At 49.3% G+C, this 21,495-nt stretch overlaps 1 protein-coding gene across 1 annotated transcript in view; it reads left to right on the top strand.

Moving 5' to 3' along the window:
* Positions 1–443: 443 nt before the first annotated feature.
* Positions 444–21,495, top strand: part of SLC25A42 (solute carrier family 25 member 42) — a 29,203-nt gene continuing 8,151 nt past the window's right edge. The window contains exons 1-3 of the mRNA XM_066350623.1: positions 444–568; positions 17,842–17,954; positions 20,830–20,935. Coding sequence (XP_066206720.1) covers positions 17,874–17,954; positions 20,830–20,935 — 187 coding nt within the window. The 5' untranslated portion in view covers positions 444–568; positions 17,842–17,873. The remainder of the gene's footprint in view (positions 569–17,841; positions 17,955–20,829; positions 20,936–21,495) is intronic.

Below are 21,495 nucleotides of genomic sequence, written 5' to 3' on the forward strand. Positions count from 1 at the left end.
GCGGTGCGTCCGAGGGCACCTCTACCCGCCATACTCAGGGCCAAACTGCACCTTGCACAGTCGAGCCCCGCCCGTGGCGCACCGCCCACGGCCTCTACGACTGGCTGCTGGGCCTGCTCATCTTCGGCTTTGTAGCCAATCCTCTTCCCCCTCTAGGCTACTCCCTCCGTTCCACTCGGCCCAGTCGCTCCACCACCTGGCAGCCCCATTCATGTTCTCCAGCGATTAGTCATCTGGTCTGCCTGTCTTCTGCCAGTGTTCCAATACTCGCCTGCCTTCAGGGCCTCACCTCCCAGCACCTCGCACCGGGAGGGATCAACCCAGGATCCTAGAGTCTCTCCCGACAGCCCCGCCTCTACCCCTCAGCAATTGGCTCTCGGGGATGCTCATCTCTTCTATTCTCACCAATCATTGCCTCATTCAGCACTGATTGGTTACCGCGCAGCCAATAGGGGAGCGTCATGGACCCCTCCCGTGGCGCGCGCTTGGGGGTGATCGAGGTGGAGTCTTGATAGCTGAAGGTGGTGGCGGCGGCTGTGGCAGTGGCGGTGGCGACACGTCCCAGCCGGTGAGTGAGCGCGGGGGGCGCGGGTTGGCGCAGGCTTCTGAGGGCAAGTTCCTCTCGGACCGAGCCACGGGGAGGCACGGCCCTGTCATGGGGCGGGGGCGGACGAGGTGGGGCGTGACAGCAGCGTTGCAGGGGCAGGGAGACGACAAAGCCCCCCCTCCAACCCACTCACCCTGCGTCTAGTGTCCCCCAGGGGCTCCCATAGCCGGATCTGAGCCTCTCATTTCAGCCTACGCACACTTGACGCGGAGTCCATTCTTCCCCCCATACACCTGAGACTGTCCACCTCTCTGACGTCCCCTGGGGCTGAGTCCTCAGGCGCCCCGCACAGATAGGTCTGCACCCATACACGCATCTGAGTCTGTACCTTCCACTTATTGTCACCTACACCGAGTCCATACTCATGGATACTCCTCATATTTCCTGAGACTGCCCCTCCCCCCTTGATGATACCTCACAGCCGGAGCTGTCTGCCCCTACACCCACTCCATCTCCATTGGGCCTGCACTTCGACACCAACATTTGAGCCTGTGACCAAAACTCACGGCCCTACACTTACATCTGAGCCTGTTGGTATCCCTTCACTGACTTTGCTCACATCCAGGTCAGTGCTCCTCTTCCTGCCCTTCTCTTCTTCATCTACTTGGGTCAGGACCCCAGGTACTCCTCCCTAGCACCACATGCCCTGTGCCCCTAGCAGCCTCAGTCAGTTGCTCACACAGCCCCAGTCAGTGCACCTGCTGGTACCTGTATTTGCGTCCTGTAATACCCCCCAATCCCCCCCCACACACACACACACACGCAGGCACGCCAGGTCCTCCACCATTCCAAACCTCAATATCTCAGGATTACTGGGCACACATACCCCAAGAAAAGCCTACCCAGATTATTTTTTCATTTATGATTGTCTATAAAGTGATTTCTGGGTTTAGAATAATTCCATCCCAAACTAAACCAGAATTATCTCCATTTTAATTTAATTGTAACAAACCTAAAGTGGGACTTTAATTGGGGAGGCAGAGTGCACTCCTCCCTGAGCATTACTGATCCTTCTCTGTGGACCCCTCCATTTTGCACATCTGTTGTATTTATCTCTGAAGGGTTGGCAGGGGATCCCCACCTGCCCTATAGCCATTCTCTTAGGTATCATGTCTTTGACTAGATCCAGAAAGACTGAGCTGGAAGGGCAGCCCATGGTTGCTGCTGGAGCTTGAGTCTCCCAGCCCTCTGGTGGGAGTGGGGAGGACAGTGGGGGAGAGGTGCTTCAACACCTGGGGTGTTGCCTCTAGCAGGGTCACTTGGAAGGGAGTTGCATGCTCTGGCCACCTTTCTTGCAGAAGCCGATGAACGCAGAGTAAGGAAACACTCTTCAGAGTGAGGTAGCTATGTTATAGGCACCTGAAGCTAAACTGCAAAACTGGAGCCTGGTGTGGTGCTGGGGATAATGATTTTTCTGGAATTTTTCAATCCTGGGAGTATGATTTGCAAGTGTGTAGCACAGAAGACTAATTGTTTAAAAAGTCAATGATGTCCCCCTTCCTGTAAGGCTTGCATAATACTCTTACACATCTACCACCCCTCCACCCCATCTCTCCCTGCAAAGATGGTGCTGGAATATTCTAGAGCAGTGGTAGTCAACCTGGTCCCTACCACCCACTAGTGGGCATTCCAGCTTTCATGGTGGGTGGTAGCAGAGAAACCAAAGTATAAATAAAAAGAGAGATTTAACTATAGTAAGGTGTTTTGTAAAGATTTATTCTGCCAAACTTAGCGAAAATCTGACATAAAGTACTTGGTAAATAATTATTATATGCTTTAATTTGCTGTAACTCTGCTTTATAAATTTTATAAAGTAAAGTTACTTCCCTACTTTATAAATCACCATTACTGTGGAACCAGTGGGCAGTTAGAAAATTTTACTACTAACAGAGATACAGAAGTGGGCGATAGGTATAAAAAGGTTGACTACCCCTGTTCTAGAAGGTCATAGCACTTTTAGCTTCTCCTGTGGAAATTGAGGCCATTGGAATTTTCTGTCCAAATTCAAAGGAAGTCATTTAAAATGTAGGTATGTGTAGGTGTATATATAGATGTTGTTATACACAAATATGCATATACCCATATATACATATACTGTATACCAGTTTTATATATGTATATACACACACATATATATATATACATATACAAATACATATGTGTAAACTGATGAGATAATTGATGTACATGTAAAAAAAAAAGGTGGTTGTAAAGAGCTTACAATAAAATAGGCAGGTCTTCCCATACCTACACCCCTACAGAGGCACCATGGTTAATGTCTTTTGTTTCCTTCCAGAGATGTTTGATGCCTGAGAGATGGGGGAGGGAGAGGAGAAGTATGTCCCCTGCCCCTTTTAAACCATTGGTAAATTTGCATCAGATTTTATCAAACGGATATGTTGATTTTCTTAATTTTATTTATTTATTTATATTTTACAGAGACAGTGAGTCAGAGAGAGGGATAGCCAGGGACAGACAGACAGGAATGGAGAGAGATGAGAAGCATCAATCATTAGTTTTTCATTGCTCGTTGCAACACCTTAGTTGTTCATTGATTGCCCTCTCATATGTGCCTTGACCGCGGGCCTTCAGCAGACCTAGTAACACCTTGCTGGAGCCAGTGACCTTGGGCTCAAGCTGGTGGGCTTTTGCTCAAACCAGATGAGCCCACACTCAAGCTGGTGACCTCGGGGTCTCGAACCTGGGTTCTCTGCATCCCAGTTCGACGCTCTATCCACTGCGCCACCGCCTGGTCAGGCCGGATATGTTGATTTTATACCCAGTGTCTTACTAAGTTGTCACTTGTATTTACTTTTACAAACCAGGCTGCACTGAACAGATAGACTCATGCATGAACAAATATGTAGTGAACGTGTGTGGCACAAGCTCTTTGAAACCTCCCTGACTTCATGAAGCTTATTTATATCCAATTCAGCGAGTTCCTAGGAGTGTCTACTCTAGGCCAAAGAGCATGTTCATTAAAATGGTTAATGTTCCTCCAGAGAGATTCTGTGGTCAACAGTCTCTCAGCTCTGAAGTTGGAATGCCTGTTTCCTCCAGAACAGCCAGGATGTTTTTTTATCAAGTATTCTGGTTTCTCTAATCTGATTGGTAAAAAACAGCCAAGAGGTCTTTTTGAATGTTGCTTCCCTGCTTCCTGCCCATCTCTTAAGGATTCTGACCCATATTGGGGTAATTAAACTTTAGATTTCTGTTTCTCTTCCATGATTAGATAGAAGTTCAATCCAATAGTTCCTTCTCTGCAAAGCTCTGAAGGAAACCTTGGGTTTGGTGGGTCATCGCCAGGAGTCCCAACATCCTGAGATGTTGGCACAAGGTACCTTGACAAGCATGAGATACCTTGATAAGAACAATTGGCTAGCAGAACTGTTTAGCTGTTGCTAAGTATTTTTTTCCAATTGAATCCAGCAAAAGAAAGTGGGTGTGAGGTGAGATCTAGCGAAGTCAGATGTTAAATCTATTTGGGAAGCTATCTCAAAATTCAGTTGTTGGCAATTTCCCATTATTGGCACCAGGTAGAGGGTGTCATCACAATGAGGTCAGGCCTTTTCCCACATGCCTGCCCATTTTATGTTCTTTTCTATTTTGACAGTTAAACATTAAAGGACTATTTCGATGGCCAGGGCTGTTAGCTTGTTTGGGTTTTATTTGGGCTTATTTGGGTTTTATTACTGCTTAACAAAAAGTATATAGTGTGCATATGAAAATAACCAAAGTAGAAGAAATATTGAAACTAACACTCAGCTCAAGAATTAAAGTGACCCCCTCTCACTTCCCACAACCCCTTCTTAGTCACTGAGCTATTTTTAAAATAAGCTAGTCAACATTTGTTTTCATCACTGAGTACCTTTTGCTGCAGCTGAGTGCTGGGATTCCAGGGTCTCAGCAAAGTTCCCCAGAAGCCAGATTTTCTGCTGAAGCTCTGCCAGCAGAACACCACTGAGGTTCAGAGAGGAGAGCAGTGACCTCAGGGCCAGGAACAGCTAGTTCACTAGCCAAGGGGACGAGCCAGCACTGGAAGGTTTGGTCTCAGACTCCTGCCATATTAGTTTCCTGGTGTAGCTGTAACAAATTACCACAAGCTAGGTGACAGAAATTTATTCTTTCATAATTACGGAGGCCAGAAGGCCAAAATCAAGGTTTCGTCATGGGCTATAGACTGAATATTTGTGTCTCCTTCACCTTGATCTCTGTCCTTGTCTCCATAGGCCTTCTTCCTTGTGTGTTTGTGTATTCTACTAAGGACACCAGTCACTGGTTTTAGGGCCCACCCTAAATCCAGGATGATCTCATTTCAATATCTTTAATTACATCTTCAAAGACCCTATTTCCAGATAAGGTCAACTTCTGAAGTTCTGGGTGAATATGAATTTTGGAGGACCGAATTTAACCCCTATAGCTGTGAAGCAGCATTCCATCAGGACATTATTCAAGGAAGTGTTTGTCCAACTGCCTCTGCCATTTCTGGCAAGACGAGGCCAGCAGGGTTGTAGTACATTTCCCAGCCCCTCCAGATATGGCCCATCTGGGCAGTTTCCTTGGGCTCCCTTGGTACCTGCCTCCCCGCCCTCAGATGGTGGCATCTGCCCAGAGCTAGTATGGACCTGGAGAAGTGAATGTATATGTCTCAATTTTGCTCTTTGCCACTCCTTAGCAAATGCTTACTGGGATGAGAGCTTGGTCCTAGGTTCTCCCAGTTTTACAGAAGGGAGACCAAGGCTCAAGGAGGCTTTTGCTGAATAACACACAAGGAGAACATGGGGAAGCTCAGACAGATGTAGGTTGGTCTGAATCCAAACAAGCACTGTGATTTCAGTTGCTGTTAGACACAGATGTTTGTAAACTGTCCCAGAATGCTGCCATTTTACAGCCTCCAGGAGTGGAACAAACTCAAAACCTAATTTTACAATCTAAACATTTGTATGCCAGGGCTGGGGACAGGTGCAGAGGATGCAGAAACACTGGGGCTCAGAAGGGAAGGGTACACGGGTAGATCAGACCCTCACCAAGTGGTTAGGGCACTGTACTTGATTGGTCCTGACCAGAGGCTGAGGTACTAATTTAGGGGTCCAGGAAGGTTCTCCAAGATCTGAAGCTATTAAGGAGTTCTCTTGATGGCAAACGTTGTGAGCAGAGGGAACAAGCGAGCCTGGATTTGTAGGACCCGAAAGGAGGCTGAAGGGTTGGGAAACCTTAGAGGGTCCTGAGAGGGACCTACCTGGTCTGTGGTGCTGGTGAGAGATGCAGGAAAAGCCAGCAGAGGAGTGGGCTCACATTCAGGCTGCTGTGGGCTGGCGTGGTCAGCTGACCTGGGGCTCAGAGCCTCTGATGGCCTGTGCCTTTCCAGCTGTGAGTTGGGGACCTGAACTGGAAACCAGCCTTGAGAAGGATTTCGAGATTTCCATGATGAAATATGACCTGAAGGTGTCAGAGCTGTTGCTCCTTCTCCAGGCCCTATGCCTTTGCCATGGGATGAATTGGAAAAGTGACTGTGTACATTTCAGCTATGTACGTACGTATTCATCACAGACTCGTCAGTGTGAGACCCACTAGTCTTCCATGTTTGTCAGCACAGCATGTCTCCCCTTGTCCTCGCTAAAGGGGTGATTCCTGGGCCTCATTCTGGCGGCTCTGACTTAAGTCACAAGTGTCCTCAGCGATTGTAGGACAGGTGCTCCTGGAAACACCTGGTGGAATAGTTCAGAGTTGGGGGAATATACAAGACACTTCCCTTCCCTGTGTTGTTGACAGATCCCTGTGGCCTTGAGGGGAAGGGGGCAGAATGGCACTCCTGGCTTGCAGCACTATGGGAAGATGCTGCCCACTGCTGGTCAGGTTTTAGCCTGTGGCTGGTCTAACCTCGATCTGGCAAGGGAGTGCATAAGAGCAATGCCTTGAAGAATGGGCAGGTTTGGGGGCTTTTCACGGCCCCTTTTCCTGGAGCACATTGGCCAGAGCCAAATAATAGCCAGCCTTGAATGTCAATTGGAGATTGCATCACTGTTGTGCTGGGTAGTGAGGGTCATGGTGTAGTGCTTGGTGGGAGCAGGCCACTTCCTGCATGACCACCATTTGAGGGATGGCAGGGCACTGCTATCCAGGTTTGCTCAAGAGTTGGGGAGATGAAACTGGAGGAGAGAGAGTTGGGGAGCTGGATTCCAGAGATCAGTGCTCAGCCCTTTCAGAGGCCCTGGTGTGGTGGGGTGCAGGCTGGCTGGTGAGAGCTGAGAACTTGGGTGGTGGTAGATAGGTTCCTGCCCAGCCCCTTCTAACTTCTTATTAGGCAGAATAATAATTACCAATACTTGTGACCCACTTGAGCAGCACCAGCCTGAAAAGATAGTGACAGATGGAGAAACTGAGGTCTGGGGAGATTTAGTCTAAAGTCACATGCTGAACCATGTCATCTCACAATACCAGCATGGCATGTCAAGAAGTCTGTATGTGCTCTTGCTTGGTGAATGAGCAGAGACTGAGGAGGTGCCCTTCCTGAAGGGCAGGATGATGGACAGCATAAGCACCTGTCTGCAGGTACCTCTTCCTCCTTGCTAGGCATGAACACTGAGCATGATCCAGGTCCTGGCCTTCCTGGAACCCTGAGCCTAGCAGGGGAAGCAACTGGAGAGTGGCCTCTTCCAGCACAGCAGAGAACCATGGAGTGTGCAGTAAAGGATAGAACAGCTAACTTTGGGGAGATGAGGACAGGACATTTAGGATGGGCTTTGAAGGATGCAGAGGAGTTTGCCAGGCATGAAGAGAGTACAGCCAAAGCAGAATTTGGCATTTCCAGGGAATTAATTCACTCATACAGCAAATAATTAAGTAACTGTGAGTGCCATGCTGGGATATGTGTGGTGAGAACACAAGGCTTTTGGGGCTTGGGCATTACACAAGTGCACCCTCTTAGTACCACTGAGTGCCTCAGTTGTTTCAGGTTACTGCAAGTTCAGTTGTCAACAGGTATGGCAGGACTGTCTGCAAGGACCAAGGACAGTGACTAACTGTAGAACGTTTTGGATCTTTCTGTATGTGGATGCTTGCATGTCTGACCGGTAGAAACTGCAGCACAGGGTTGCAATGACCGGAGTCTGTGTGAAAGGCACACACGGAAGTGAATGTAGCGTGGAGAAACACACCGCTGCCTACTGGGTTGGGGTTAACAAGGAGCAGCAGTTATGTAAGATGCTTTGGCTTGGCTTTCTTAGGTGAAAGTTAATGCCCATTAACTGGAAACAAGGAAAGGCCTTTATCTACAGGCAGATGCGATATTAATTGGTTTCTGTTTACTAAGCCATTACAGTATCTGTAACATGACTGCTTGTAAATTCCATCGACTGAAAAATTGCCCATTTGTGCAAACATGTCCCGTGGAGCGCAGCACACTATCGTACAGTGATCCCCCCCACACACACACGCGCACACATTGGCATGAGCAGTGGCCTTGGGCAGGAAACTTCCAAGGGAGTTGGGCATGAATGTGTGTGCACATGTGTGCAGTGTCTGCGTGCATGTGGTGTGTGTGTGTGTGTGTGTGTGTGTGTGTGTGTGTGTGTTAGGACAGCAATGCATAAGGAGCAGCTAGCTGCAGCATGGGGCTCACAGGCTAGGCTCCCTAAAATCCTATGACCTAAGGTTCACAGTTTCTAGACAGTGCTGTCCAGTCAGTTTAAGTTATATTGTTGAAGCCGCCTGCTATGCTACCCCACTTCACTTCGTTTTTTTGTTTGATGAATGGAAGTACTGAATTACCAGAACAGAAATACTGTGTGAAAAGATGAATGCTTGTTCACCAGGGCTGGTCTGTAAATGCTGCCCACCTGTGGCAGGTGGCGATGGGGGTTGGGGAGTTGGCGCCACTGCACCTGACCCCTAGTTTTCACCCTACTATTGGGGAAGACACTTGCTAAAGGTGCCTGTGGATAATGTGCTAAGGCGGGCCCACTGGCGCTGCAGACTGCTGTGTCTGTTGTTGGAAATGCAGCCCAGGGCTGGGGGAGGGTAAGGAAAATACACAGGTCAAGGCTCTAGGAGGTGCAGGGAGTAGAAATCCATCCCAAACGGGCTGAATTGGAAAGGGGGCTTCATGGGCTTCAGGGTGAAAAAGTCCAAGTTCTTACACATTGGGTCCCTGGACATCCCCAGTCTGCAGACATTGCCTCCCCACTCTTGGCCTTGGCTCTGTGTCACTGCCCTCCCTGGGAAAAGAGAACTGCCCTGGCCCAGGGGCCCTCTCAAAAGTCTCTTTGATTCCAACACCCTGAACCTAGGAGAGTGAACTCATGACCTGGCCAGGGTACCCCAGTTACCATGAAGTCAAGGGGAGGGTAAGCCCCCCCTTCTCCAAGGTGACAGAGGGTGGAGGGGTGGCTGCTCAGAGTGCTGTCTCCAGGAAGGGGCTAGACATCCACCGCGAGTCCAGCTTAACCGTCCTCCAGACTTTTCATCTTACAAAACTGAAACTTGGTTCCCATTAAACACTAACTCCTTTTCCCCCTTCCCCAGCCTCTGACACCCACTCTTCCACTTCCTTTTTTTCTTTTCCAAACTATAAGAGAAAGTTTACTTAGAAAGTCACAGAGTTAGAAGAAATGGGCTCAGGAAACAATCTACAGAGACCAAAGAAGTACCCTTGGAGCATCAGCTTTCCGTCTCTATGAATCTGACTACAGGGGTCATCGGGTTACAGCACTTCTGTTCCTACAACAGTGATGTAACCCGAATTTTGGTGTAAGTTGAAACATACCCTAGCCTAAGTAACTTACCTATCCTAACACAGTTGTAAAGTCATTATCTACCAGAAAGAAACATAACTAAGCCACAGATAAAGGAAAAGGACGTAAATATACTGTACTGTACACTGTACATAGTAACAGAAAAAAATGACAATGAGTGTAGCCTGACCGGGCAGTGGCACAGTGGATAGAGCGTCGGACTGGGATGCAGAGGACCCAGGTTCGAGACCCCGAGGTCACCAACTTGAGCGAGGGCTCATCTGGTTTGAGCAAAAAGCTCACCAGCTTGAGCCCAAGGTCGCTGGCTCAAGCAAGAGGTTACTCAGTATGCTGAAGGCCTGTGGTCAAGGCACATATGAGAAAGCAATCAATGAACAACTAAGGTGTCGCAATGAAAAACTGATGATTGATGCTTCTCATCTCTTTCCGTTCCTGTCTGTCTGTCCCTGTCTATCCCTCTCTCTGACTCTCTGTCTCTATAAAAAAAAAAAAAATGACAATGAGTGTAAAAAAAAGTTCCTTACCTTTATTCCTGTGGTTGGCTTGCACACTGGAAGGGTATTGCAAGGTGGAGAGAGTGACCTATGGGGAGGAGGAAGCTGGAGAGGCAGGAGAACCTGCAGAAGGTGCTGGAGATGCTGGGTCAGGAGAATCAGGATTACCTAAGGAACACGCAGGAGACGCTGGAGATGATTCTACCTGTACAACTAGTGCTTGACTTGCGACCAGGATTGGTTCCGACAGACCGGTGTAACACAATTTGGTCGTAAGTTGAGTAGGCTATATGTACAGTTCTGTGAAATGATATAAAAATCTTTAAGTCATATTTTATCATAATTTTCTTTCATTATTGTTATATATCATAATTTTCTTTGTTCATTTTATGCCATTTGTAACATCTCTATACCATTTTGTTTCTTATTTTTACATTCATCAGGTTTAAGTAAAACACTGCATTACCAGTACAACTGGTTTAATATTTGCAAAGACAATTTCCTCTTGGTAGACATCTTGGGAGGGGTTTGATGAAAAATATCCAAGACACAAAACACAAATTGCTGTACCGAGTCTGGGATAACAGTTGAAATGGTGCACACGGAGATGGTAGTGCTGCCGGAAGCTGGTCCACACTGTCGTACGCCCAGCTGGGCAGCGCTTGTGCTGCCAGACGCGGAGCAGTCGTGGCTAGCGATTGTGGTTGTCAAGTCGAATGGTCGTAAGTTGCATAGGTCGTAAGTCGATCAATATTTGTACTCCAGGTGTTTCATCTCGAGAAGCAGCTGATGTAGAGGGTACAGGATCTGTTGCAGGCCTCTCTACCTTCTTAAAGAATTGTTCCAGGCTAGTCTGGAAAGCTGATGACGTCTTCTCTTCCAAAATCTGCCTTAACACTTTTATGTCTCAATTTTTTAAAGTTTTTATGGGAGTGAGCGTCATAAACCCAAAACATCCTATGTCGAGACTGTTATAACCTGAGGACCTTCTATGCTCTAGGGATCTCATATAACTAAAATCATACAGTATTTATCCTTTTGTGACTGGCGCATTCCACTTAGCATACTGTCCTCAAGGTTTATCCATGTTGTAGCGTGTGTCAGTGCTTCACTCCTTTTTAAGGCTGAATTACATTCCACTGTGTGGACAGACCGCATTGTGTTCATGTGTATGGATTTCACTTAGACCAGGTCATTAAACACAGTCTTTTGTGTCTGGCTTCTTGCAACTAGCATGATGTTTTCGAGGTTCATCTGCATTGCAGCGCAAATCAGTGCTTCATTCCTTGTTATGACTGAGGAATATTCCACTGTATGCATGGATCATGTTTTGTTTATCTGTTTATCCATTGATGGACATTTGGGCTCTTTCTACCTTTTGTTTATTGTGACTAACACTCCTGTGAATCCGGTGTACAGGGATGTGTTAGAAGACCTGTCTTCAATTTTGGCTTGTGCCCAGGATCAGAATTGCTGAGTCATGTGGTAACTCCACATTCAACTAGTTGAGAAATCTGCAGACTGCTTTCACAGTGGTGGCTGCATCTGCACTCCCTGTGTATGAGGACTCTGGACTCCCTGGACAGGGTTAGGCAGACCTTAGCAGAATGAGTCGGGAGAACATGGTCCTGTTTGGCTCCCTCACTCTGGTGTGCCACAAGGGCTCTAGGATCTGGCAAGTGTGCTCACCTGGTGAAGGACAGAACCAGCCTTGACCCTGTGACTGCCTCCCCAATTGCACAGAAGACACTTCCTTGACTAGTGAATAGGGGGAGGTCAAGATGTGACCTTCTACCACTGGACCCATAAGGAACCACAGGGACAACCAGTATGACCTGCCCATCAGGGGGTGATGAAGCAGGCGTGAGTGGGTGAGGGAAGTGACACCTAGACAGGATCCACATGGGTGGTTTTTAGAGTATTTTTAGTTAAACTTAAGGGTTTTGTTTGTTTTGCTCACATACGCTCCCTGATGGTGTGATGGAATGTGGTGGTACCAGCAGTCCTGACAACCTCTTCTCATTTGGGAAGCTTGGTGTAGAGAAGTGGGCATAGGCCATTCGTCCCTTACAAGGACATGAATGAGAATGCTATTGAAGGTGAGGCCCTCAAACAGGGGCCTCCTGCCTCCACATCCGTGCCACTTGAGCCTCTCATCCTGAAAAACAGCTCTATGACCTCCAGATCTCAGTCCTTCCATGAGACCCACCTTCTTGCCTGAGTAACCCTGTAGGTATCCTCTCTAGGCCTCCCTGCCTCATTGCATCCCTCTCACACTGCAGCCCAGAGTGACCCTTGCCTCCCTGAACACACAATCCCTCCCCTCTCTCTCACTGGTCAGCTAGATCTAGCCCCAGGGCCTTTGCACATCCTGTCTCACTGCTTGGAATGCAGCACCTGCCAAACTTTCTACCCACTCCCTGTTTATTCGGGCCTCACTTCCAGTACTACCCCTCAGGGAAGCTGGTCCAGGCACCCATTCTTGAGTCTAAGCCCCGTTCATATGGTCTTCTCTCCATTTGCCTCCTTCATAGATTATCACTCCCTGGATTGTCTTGCTTGTTGCATGAAGGTATTCACTGTTGTGCTCCCAGGGCTAGTGGGACCTGGCATGGAGACTGAATGACCATCCCTCCCAGGCAGCTGTTGGGCTTCAGGCAGCACTGGCTGTTCTGGCATTACATTGGCCTGGAATCAGCCTCCCTGTGACTCTTGAGCTTTCCACAGGGACTCCACCTCCCAAAAGCTGCACCTCTTTCTTGTGACAGCCTGTGTCAGTGTCCTGTGGCTGCTGTAACAGACTGCCACATATGTGGAGGCTGATAGCAACACGGGTTTATATCTTTCAGTTCTGGAGGTCAGCATCTATAATGGATTTGCAGGGCCATGCTTCTAGAGACCCCAGGAAACAGTCTGTGTCTGGCCTTCTCCGGCTTCCAGAGGCGCCTCCATGCACTGGCCAGTGGCCCTTCCTTCACCTGCAAAGCCAGCACTGCAGCATCTTCTTGTCTCTCTGAAGTCTGCCTCATCCATCTCATCTCCTTTTCTGACCTTCCTGCGCCTCCGTATCATGAGGATGTTGTGGTGACATTGGGGCCATCCTGATAATACAGGATAGTTTCCCCATCTAAGGAACCTTACCTTGATCATATCTGCAGTCATGTTTACCATGTAAGGTAGCATGTTCACAGGTTCCAGGGGTTAGGACAGACGTCTTTGGAGGCCTTTATTCAGTCCATCACAGACAGCCCTTTAAAAACTGGAGCAAGGTGATCCTTACAGCTTCTCCTTTCCAGGACCGTTTCCCTCAGTATCAGGACAAGAGGATTCCAGGACCTTTGACCTCCAGTCATGGGTCTCCCAACCTGGTCCTGCTAGCAGTGCCATTCCTCCTGTCTGAGATCCTCTTACCAGGAGTGAAGGAGTGAATTCCCCTCAGTGCCCACTGCCCAGGCTCTAGTCCTTGAGTGCCCCTCAGAAGGCTGGGCTGTCACAGGAGCAGCACAGTAAGCATAGGGGTGAAGGGAAGGGGAAGATGTGGGGCAGTAAGGACCAGATGCATAGCAGGAGCAAGCATCCCACCCTGTACTGCCATACCCCTGCTCCCCGTACCACCTTCTCCTCCTTTGTCTACAGTACACCATCGGGTTGCAGGCCCCAGGCACACATTGATATCTAACTCTCAAGCTCACCCAATTGGCTCCTGCAGCTGCTGGGATCTTTGGCTTTGCCAGTGCCTTCAGGGGGCCTCTGATGCAGTTAGACCTTCGCATCTGCCTTCCGGTGCATTGGAGTTCCTTCTGGGGAAAGAACATCATTCAGGATGAAATGATGTTCAAGCTGACTGGAGGCCAGGTTCTGTGGAGAATGACATAGCAATGGCTCTGAAGCTTGGTGTCTTTGTGTGTGTCAAGACTGGGGTTCCCTCAGCCCTTGGTCTGGTCAAGCTTCTCCAAGTCTGCTTACCAGAGTAGGGAGATAAGCCAGCAATACTCCGGTGGTTAATGGCAGCGGTTACCACCATAGTAGTCTCAGGCAAGAACTCTAAGGCAAGGACTCACACTGCCCCAGCCTCCCCATTGGTGAAGCACCCTAGTACTTATTGGTTAAGACTGGCTTGATTAGAGAACACAGGGCAAAGGGATTTAAGAAACAATAGCTGCGACTGTGTAGAGCATCTCTCTTGACCCCATTCTCACCCCACATACAGAACCAGAGCTAGGCTGCAGTGAAGGCCGTGGCCTGAGGCCCTGCACCTGCTCACACGTAACAACCGCACTACTAGGAGAAGCCAGAGTCAGAGTGTACCTACCAGGAAGAGCACTGGTCACCCCACAAACCTGGCAGCATGAATCCCTTGCATGGGGCTCCCAGGGCTGCTGGTACTGTTGCCTGGCCTGTGATACTGGGCCTCTGGCTCAGATGCATAGACTGGACAGCATGGAGCCAGGTCACTGGGTCAGCCTCTCAATAGCCACAGACATCTGAAATGTGTTTCTAAAGGCAGCACATCCCAGAAATTTCTGGATTTCTCAAGGCATTTTTCCAGCTTTCTTTGAAAAATAATTTTAGACTTATAGAAAAGTGACAGAAATAACTGAGAGTCTCTTAACCGTTCACCTAGCTTCCCCCAGTGTTAGCATCTGTGTCAGCACATTAGTTATCTGAACCAGGAAATTTGCACTGATGCAACACTCCTGTTGTAGGTACAGGCCTGCAACAGATCCTGTACCCTCTACATCAGCTGCTTCTCGAGATGAAACACCTGGAGAACAGGTGGAATCATCTCCAGCATCTCCTGCAACGCTCTGCACCGATTTCGGGCTTCCCCAGCTTTGCCCTAATGCTCCTGTTCTTGTCCAGGCTTGCACTTGCACTGAGTCCTCTGTCTCCTTAGTCTTCGATCTGCAACAGTTCCTTGGTCTTTCCTTGACCTTCACACATTTGCTGAGAACTTGTCAGTCATTTGTAGTGTGCTTCAGTGTGGTCTGTCCAGTGTTTTCTCATGATTAGACTGTTTTTGGCAGGAATCGATGTGTGTCCTTCCTCAGAAGCAATGTGTGTCCTTCCCAGTGCCCCCAACATGCTTCTGTGGAATCTCTTCATTTAAGTTACCTGTAGAAATAACGGAAGACTACCCAACTAAGAACAGAGCCTGCTATTCAGACATTGCTAGAGCCAGGGAGCCAGCTGCCACTCCTCCACTGGGCAGGCAGAGACTCAAGGCAGGCTGGGAAGAGAGGGCTTTATGGTGGAGAAGGGAAGGCTTAGGGCCCCCACTGAAGGCTGTTGGCATGGGAAAGCCTATGTGATTGGTTAGGGAGTATGTTCGCATTTTCTGGTTGGTCCTGAGTTGAAAGCAGAGCCAAAATTAGGGAGACCACAGTCACCAACCAAGTCCCAACCGTTTTAGGCTGATTGCTATAGGGGCTGTGGTTTGCACCCTGGCTGGTTGCTATAGAGGTCACCAGTGAGAATTCCACCATCATGCATGGTCTGCCCTTTGACCCTGTGTATACTGTCTTTCTTACCTGAAGCATGGGGCTGTTTTGTTTTGTTTTTTCATTTTTAAAATTGAGATATAATTGACATAGAACATTATATTAGTTTTAGGTGTACAACATAGTTATTTTATATTTGTGTATGTTGAGATACAGTCACCACAGTAAGTCTAGTTAACATCCATCACCTCTCATAATTGCAGATTTTTTCTTGTACTGAAGGTTTTTGGGGGGTGTTTTTGTTCATTTGTTTTAGTGAAAGGAAGGGAGGTAGAGAGACAGACTCTAGCCAGGATCCGCCTGGCAATCCCTATCTGGGGTCAATGCTCAAATCAACAAAGCTATCCTCAGTGCCTGAGGCCGATGCTTAGACCAACCAAGTTATCCTCAGTGCCCAGGGCAACACTCAAACCAATCGAGCTGCTGGCTGTGAGAGGGGAAGAGAGAGAAAAGGGGGAGAAGGAAGTGGAGAGAAGCAGATGGTTACTTCTCTTGTGTATGTGCCCTGACCAGGGATTGAATGTGGGACATCTGCACACTGGGCCGACGCTCTATCCACTGAGCCACCAACCAGGGCCAACTGAAGGTATTTTTAAGAAACAATCCCAGCCCTGGCCAGATAGCTCAGTTAGAGCATTGTCCCAAAGCACAGAGGTTGCCACTTTGATTCCCGGTCAGGCGCATACAGGAACAGATTGATGTTCCTGTCTCTTTCTTCCTTCCTCAGTCTCTAAAATCAACAAAATAGACATCAATGTGACTTTTTACTGTGATGTTGCCCTTGATCCCTTGGCTGAGGTGGTGTCTGTCAGATTATCTGTAAAGCTTCTCTCTTCCCCCTTTCCTCTACCCTTTGGAAGGCAGTTTCAATTTATCGCCCACATCTAAGGGTAGGAAGTCCCTCTCTCCTTCCTGGAGGGTGGGACATCTGCAAAATTATTTGGGATTCTTCTGATGGGAGATTTGTCTTTTCTCGCCCATTTACTTATTTCTTCAATCATTCCTTTATACTAGTGTAGACTTGAGGACATTTTCTTTTTTGGATTATAATCTAGTACTGCTTTATTGATTTTGTTGCTCAGATTGTTCCAGCTGACTTGACTCAATTCCCATGTCCCATAATCGCACCCCCTTGATTTTGGTTTATCCCTGGCACCTCACGGTGCTCCAGGCTCATACCTGTTTCCTGCTCCATCCTGAAAGCAGCTGTTCCTTCCAGAACCAGGCCTGTTTTGAGTAGGAAACGGGCAGAGGGCGAATGGAGCAGAATTCCGCTTGCGCTTTTTAGAACCTTCTGCACTGACACTGATATGGAATGCCTGGGAGGACCCAGAGGGCTGGAGAGGTTTCCATAGCTTGCTTAGGACAAATATGCATTATTTGCATCATTTTATAGGAAAGTGTTTTGGTTTATTGGGTAATTTTAAAGCGTGGGAACTGAGCCCTCAAAGGACATTGGTGCAGAGTGGCATCTCTGTGATGCCTGGCCTTCACCCTTTCTTCCTTGTGGTCTCCTCACTGTGATTTGCTGAGCTTTGCATGTGCTTCCAGCTGGAAGATAAATGTGGGTTTACAACAAGGAATCCTCAAGTATTAAGGTCCTTTGCTATAAGCTCGGCTGCAAAGGGGAGGCAGCCGCTCAGTAAGAAAAAAATTGATTTTCTGCCCTGGCCGGTTAGCTCAGCTTAGAGGGGTCAGCCTTGTGTTTGTATGTCCCAGGTTCGATACCCAGTCAGAGCACACAGGAGAAGCAACTGTCTGCTTCTCCACTTGTCTCCCTCCCCCCATCTCTCTCCCCCCTCTCCCTCCCTCTTTCTCTCTCCCCTCACCCTCTTCCCCACACACATACCAGCCGTGACTCAAATGGTTCAAGCAATTTGGCCCCGGATTCTGAGGATGGCTCCATGGTCTCTGCCTCAGGCGCTGAAATAGCTCCATTTGGAGCAACGGAGCAGTGGCCCAAGATGGGCAGAGCACCGCCCCCTAGTGGGCTTGCTAGGTGGATCCTGGTTGGGGCGCATGTGGGAGTCTTTCTGCCTCCCTGTCTCTCACTTAATAATAATAAAAAATGAATAATTTTCTAAAATTATTTCTGTGGGCAGAGGCTCAGGTCCAAGCTGACAAGTGGGCATTTGGCTCTGGGCAGGTGGGCCCTCTCACATCTGTGCCTCACAGTCTACTATGCCCCCTGCCTCCTACTCTGTGACCTCACTGTGGTTGCTTAACTTTTCTGAGCCCATCTGCCCAGTTAAAAGGCAGGTGATTCAGAGGCCTGTTTGTGACCATCAAAAAGTCTTTTGTAAATGATTAAGCCTTCTGCAGAGGGGACTGTGGCATCTGGATGCTGGTGAAGTGTCCTTCTGCAAGGAGACAAGCACCAGGTTAGGAAAATCACACTCAGACAGTTCTGGCTTCAGATGGCTAGGGCATGAGGCAGATGGGTGAGGCCCTTTCTCACCAGGTTCGTGTCCCCTCTTGCTCCTCAGGACCAACTCTCCACTGTCCCCAGCAGCCTGGAATGGGTAATGGTGTGAAGGAAGGTGCGGTGCGGTTGTGTGAGGATGCCGAGGCCATCTTGCCCTCGCCTGTCTCTTCAAAGGCAAGTACCTGACCTCCCCATGGGTGTTCTCATGGGTCTTTCTCTTGTGCACGTACACCCGTCACAGATCACTGCCCCACACATGAGTGGGACTGCATTGGTGTGACACCATGGGGGGAGATGCTGGCTACCCCATTTGTGATGTGAATCCAGCTCCCCAGCCACCTGGCAAGAAACCAAAGCCTTACCCAAAATTGGCTGGGATGTCAGAAGCCCTTTTTCTCACTCAGAGTAGAGAACATAAAAGAATCAGCAAGCTCGGGGTCAGTCATGAAGAAAGGCCCTGATGGGCCCATCCTAGCTCTTAGGGCACATCTCAGGTAGGTCTCAAAGTCCCAAGCTCAAAAGCTGAGGTGGTAATCCTCATAACCCTCCTGACCTTTCCCAAATTCCAGGTGGCCCTGCAAAGCGCCAAGCAGGTAGGAGGACTGGTTTATGGGCCGTGTGTGTGGGGCCACTGTCACCACACCATGTGGGGCAACAAGGGTGAGCCTATAGCAGTTATGTGTGTCCCTCCCAGTTTATTGAACTTCCCAGTAGAGCAAGTGGGAGACTCAACCCCTCTACTGACTGGATGGATCCCAGAAAAAGGCCTGTCTATTCCCAGACACACAGTGCCCATCTTCCTCTGGGCACACACTTGATATCAGTCTTGGTCCATTTGATCAGCCTGATGTGGGAGCTACCCTGTAAATCCTGTTTCTTTGGTCAAGAAGCCGAGAGTCTTCTCACAATGCTCACAGGCATGTGGCTCATCTGCAATGGCCCACATCCTCTGTCAGACTCTCTGCCTCGCACTTCATTTGCAGGATCCCTCCATGCGGTAGACAGGGACACGTTGACCACTTAGTGATACCTATCAGAGCTCTTCAAAGAATAAACTGCTGTGGTCAGTAAGAGGCATTGGAAGCATTGCTGGAAGCAGCAGCAGCCTTCTCTGCTGAGCCAGGAGGTGGACTCACATAGTGTCTGGGAGCCACCTTGAGAGCAGGGTTTAAGGATGTGTCCCAGATGCACAGAGCTGGCCTTGAAGTTGCAAGAACCATGGATTGCACAGCAAGTAACCTGCTGAAGGAGGCATGAAGGACACACCAGCTTCTCCCTCACTGCCCACAGGCTCATGGGCTATTGTGGCATGTTCTCTTTGCTCATGGTTCACAGAAAGGAAACTGAGGCAGGTAGCTGGTGCTAGTACAACTGAGCTTTCTGGCACCTGACATCCACATCTGTCAAAGCCAACATGACCAGACAAGTAGAAGCTTGCTGTGGGGCCCATAAAAGTCAGAGTCCTCTTGTGAAGCAAGGAGCAGGTGGAACCCTCTGGTAAAGCTCTGCCGCAGAAACACAGGAGGAAAAGCACTGCCCTAGAACTTGTTCTTTTGGGGAGGGATGGGGTAGGCAGGTGGAGGGGGTGCCGAGCATGAAGGCAAAGGAGCTGGAATCATACAGGGATGGGGCCAGGCTGCAGGGCACACAGCTGCTGGTAGCACCTAGGACACATAAGAGAGGACCTGGGAGTGGGGCCTGGACCAGGAGACATCACTCAGTGTGTCAGAGATGAGGAATGGGAGACCAGAGAGGCCATCCTATGGTCACTGTGGTTAGGACAGAGCCTAAAATCAGGGTTCTGGGCCACCGCTGAGCTAAGCAAACATGGTGAGGGGTTGTCCTGAGCCCCACCACATACACTCATCAAGGCTGCCAGTTTTATGTCCCCTGATGCCCACATGGTCTCCCCCGGTCACATCCTCTCTGGTCTCAGCCTCTACTACTCCATCCTGATTACTGCAGGGGCCACTGCTTCTCTGGTCATAATGAAGATGGCCTACCTTCCATGCTGCTCCATGTCTCTTTGGGCAAAAGCCAGCCTCCTTGGGCTCCCATGTGGACTGGTGACTGCACCTTTATCTGGAGATTTAGTTCATGTCTTGCTCTCTCTGTAGACTGGGGGCCCCATGGGAGCTGGGCCCCCACCTGCTTTACATGTTCCCAGGCCTCTCAGGGCGCCTCGTCAGTGTGGCACTTCATGGGTTCCTGGGATCATTGAACGACTTGACTCTCGCCATTCTTGCTCATTGTGGATCGAGGAAAGATTGGGGCATCTCCAGTCTAGAACGTTCTAAAGTGTTTTCTGCATTTGTTTGTGAGAGTCAGTTGGAGGAGTGGAGTGTCCAATGCAATGTGCTTGCTCAGGGCTCAGATGGACACTTGAGGGAAGAAAGGAGAGCAGTGCAAGGAGGGCTTGGGGAGCCTCCGAAAGCCTGAGGAAGCACTGGCCCCGAGGCTGGCCCTGGGAACATGGGGTGCGATCAGCCGCCATCACCATCACCCTCATCTGGCTGAAGAGCCACAGACACCACTCCCTGAAGTCTTGACAGAAAGATGTGGAAAGGAGCCTCTCTGGCACAGGCAGAGTTCTCTTGCCCAACACCCCCTGCCCGTCCCCCCACCACCTGAGGGCCCTCGTGACTTTGCCCTGCAACACTGCACTGCAAGAGTCTTGCATACTTGGGTGGACAGAACCAAGGCATGTGAGTGGAATGGGTCAGGGGTGACTCTTATGTTTGGAGTCAGTCTCATGGGCTTTCTCCACGAACATAGAACCTCACTGGATGGCCCAGACAGTGCATCACCTCTCACGTGGATGGTCCCTATTACCTGGGAAGTTTTCACCGTGCCCTGTGAAGGCTCAGTGGTCTCTAGACCAACCACTGTTCACCCAGGGCCTATTGACATTCAAGCCACTGTGCATCTCAGCCCTGGAAGGGGGGCGTGGAGGGATGAGGAAAGGTGATCTTTGCAGTGCCAGCCCCAGGGAGCAAACCCCTCCCCGCCCTCTCTGACAACAGATTGTGTGTTCGTGTGTGTTTTGCAGAGCGATCATAGGCAAGTTCTCAGCTCCCTCTTGTCTGGGGCTCTGGCTGGCGCTCTTGCCAAAACAGCAGTAGCTCCCTTGGACCGAACCAAAATCATCTTCCAAGGTAAATACTGTCTGTGCTTCCGTTCATCTGTAATAGAGATGCTGCCTGGCAGTCACCCTCCTTCCCAGCCCCCCAAACTGCCCTGCAAATTGGTTTTTTAAATGCCTCCTAAATGCACTTAGAAACTCTATTAATGTCTTGGGACAGCCATCACACAGAACCACAAGTAGGCAGCTTGGAACAGGAATTTATTCTCTCACATTTTCAGAAGCCAGGGTTGGTTCTATCTGGAGGCTCTAGGAGAAGAGCCTTCCTGCCTTTTCCAGCCTGGGGGCTCCAGACATCCTTGGCATGTGGCTGCATCATCCCAGTCTCTACCTTCCCTTCTGTGCCTGTGTCCTCTTCTCTTCTTATAAGGACACCCACCATTAGATTAGGGCTGACCCTACTCCAGTACAGTCTTGGTTTAATTTAATGACATCTGCAAAGGCCTTGTTTCTTTCTTTCTTTTTTTTAAGTGAGAGGCAGGGAGGCAGAGGGACAGACTCCCATGTGCACCCTGACCAGGATCCACCCGGCAACCCCCGTCTGGGGCTGATGCTCTGCCCATCTGGGTTGCT

Source organism: Saccopteryx leptura, chromosome 1 (assembly GCF_036850995.1).
Source record: "Saccopteryx leptura isolate mSacLep1 chromosome 1, mSacLep1_pri_phased_curated, whole genome shotgun sequence".
Lineage (NCBI taxonomy): Eukaryota > Metazoa > Chordata > Mammalia > Chiroptera > Emballonuridae > Saccopteryx > Saccopteryx leptura.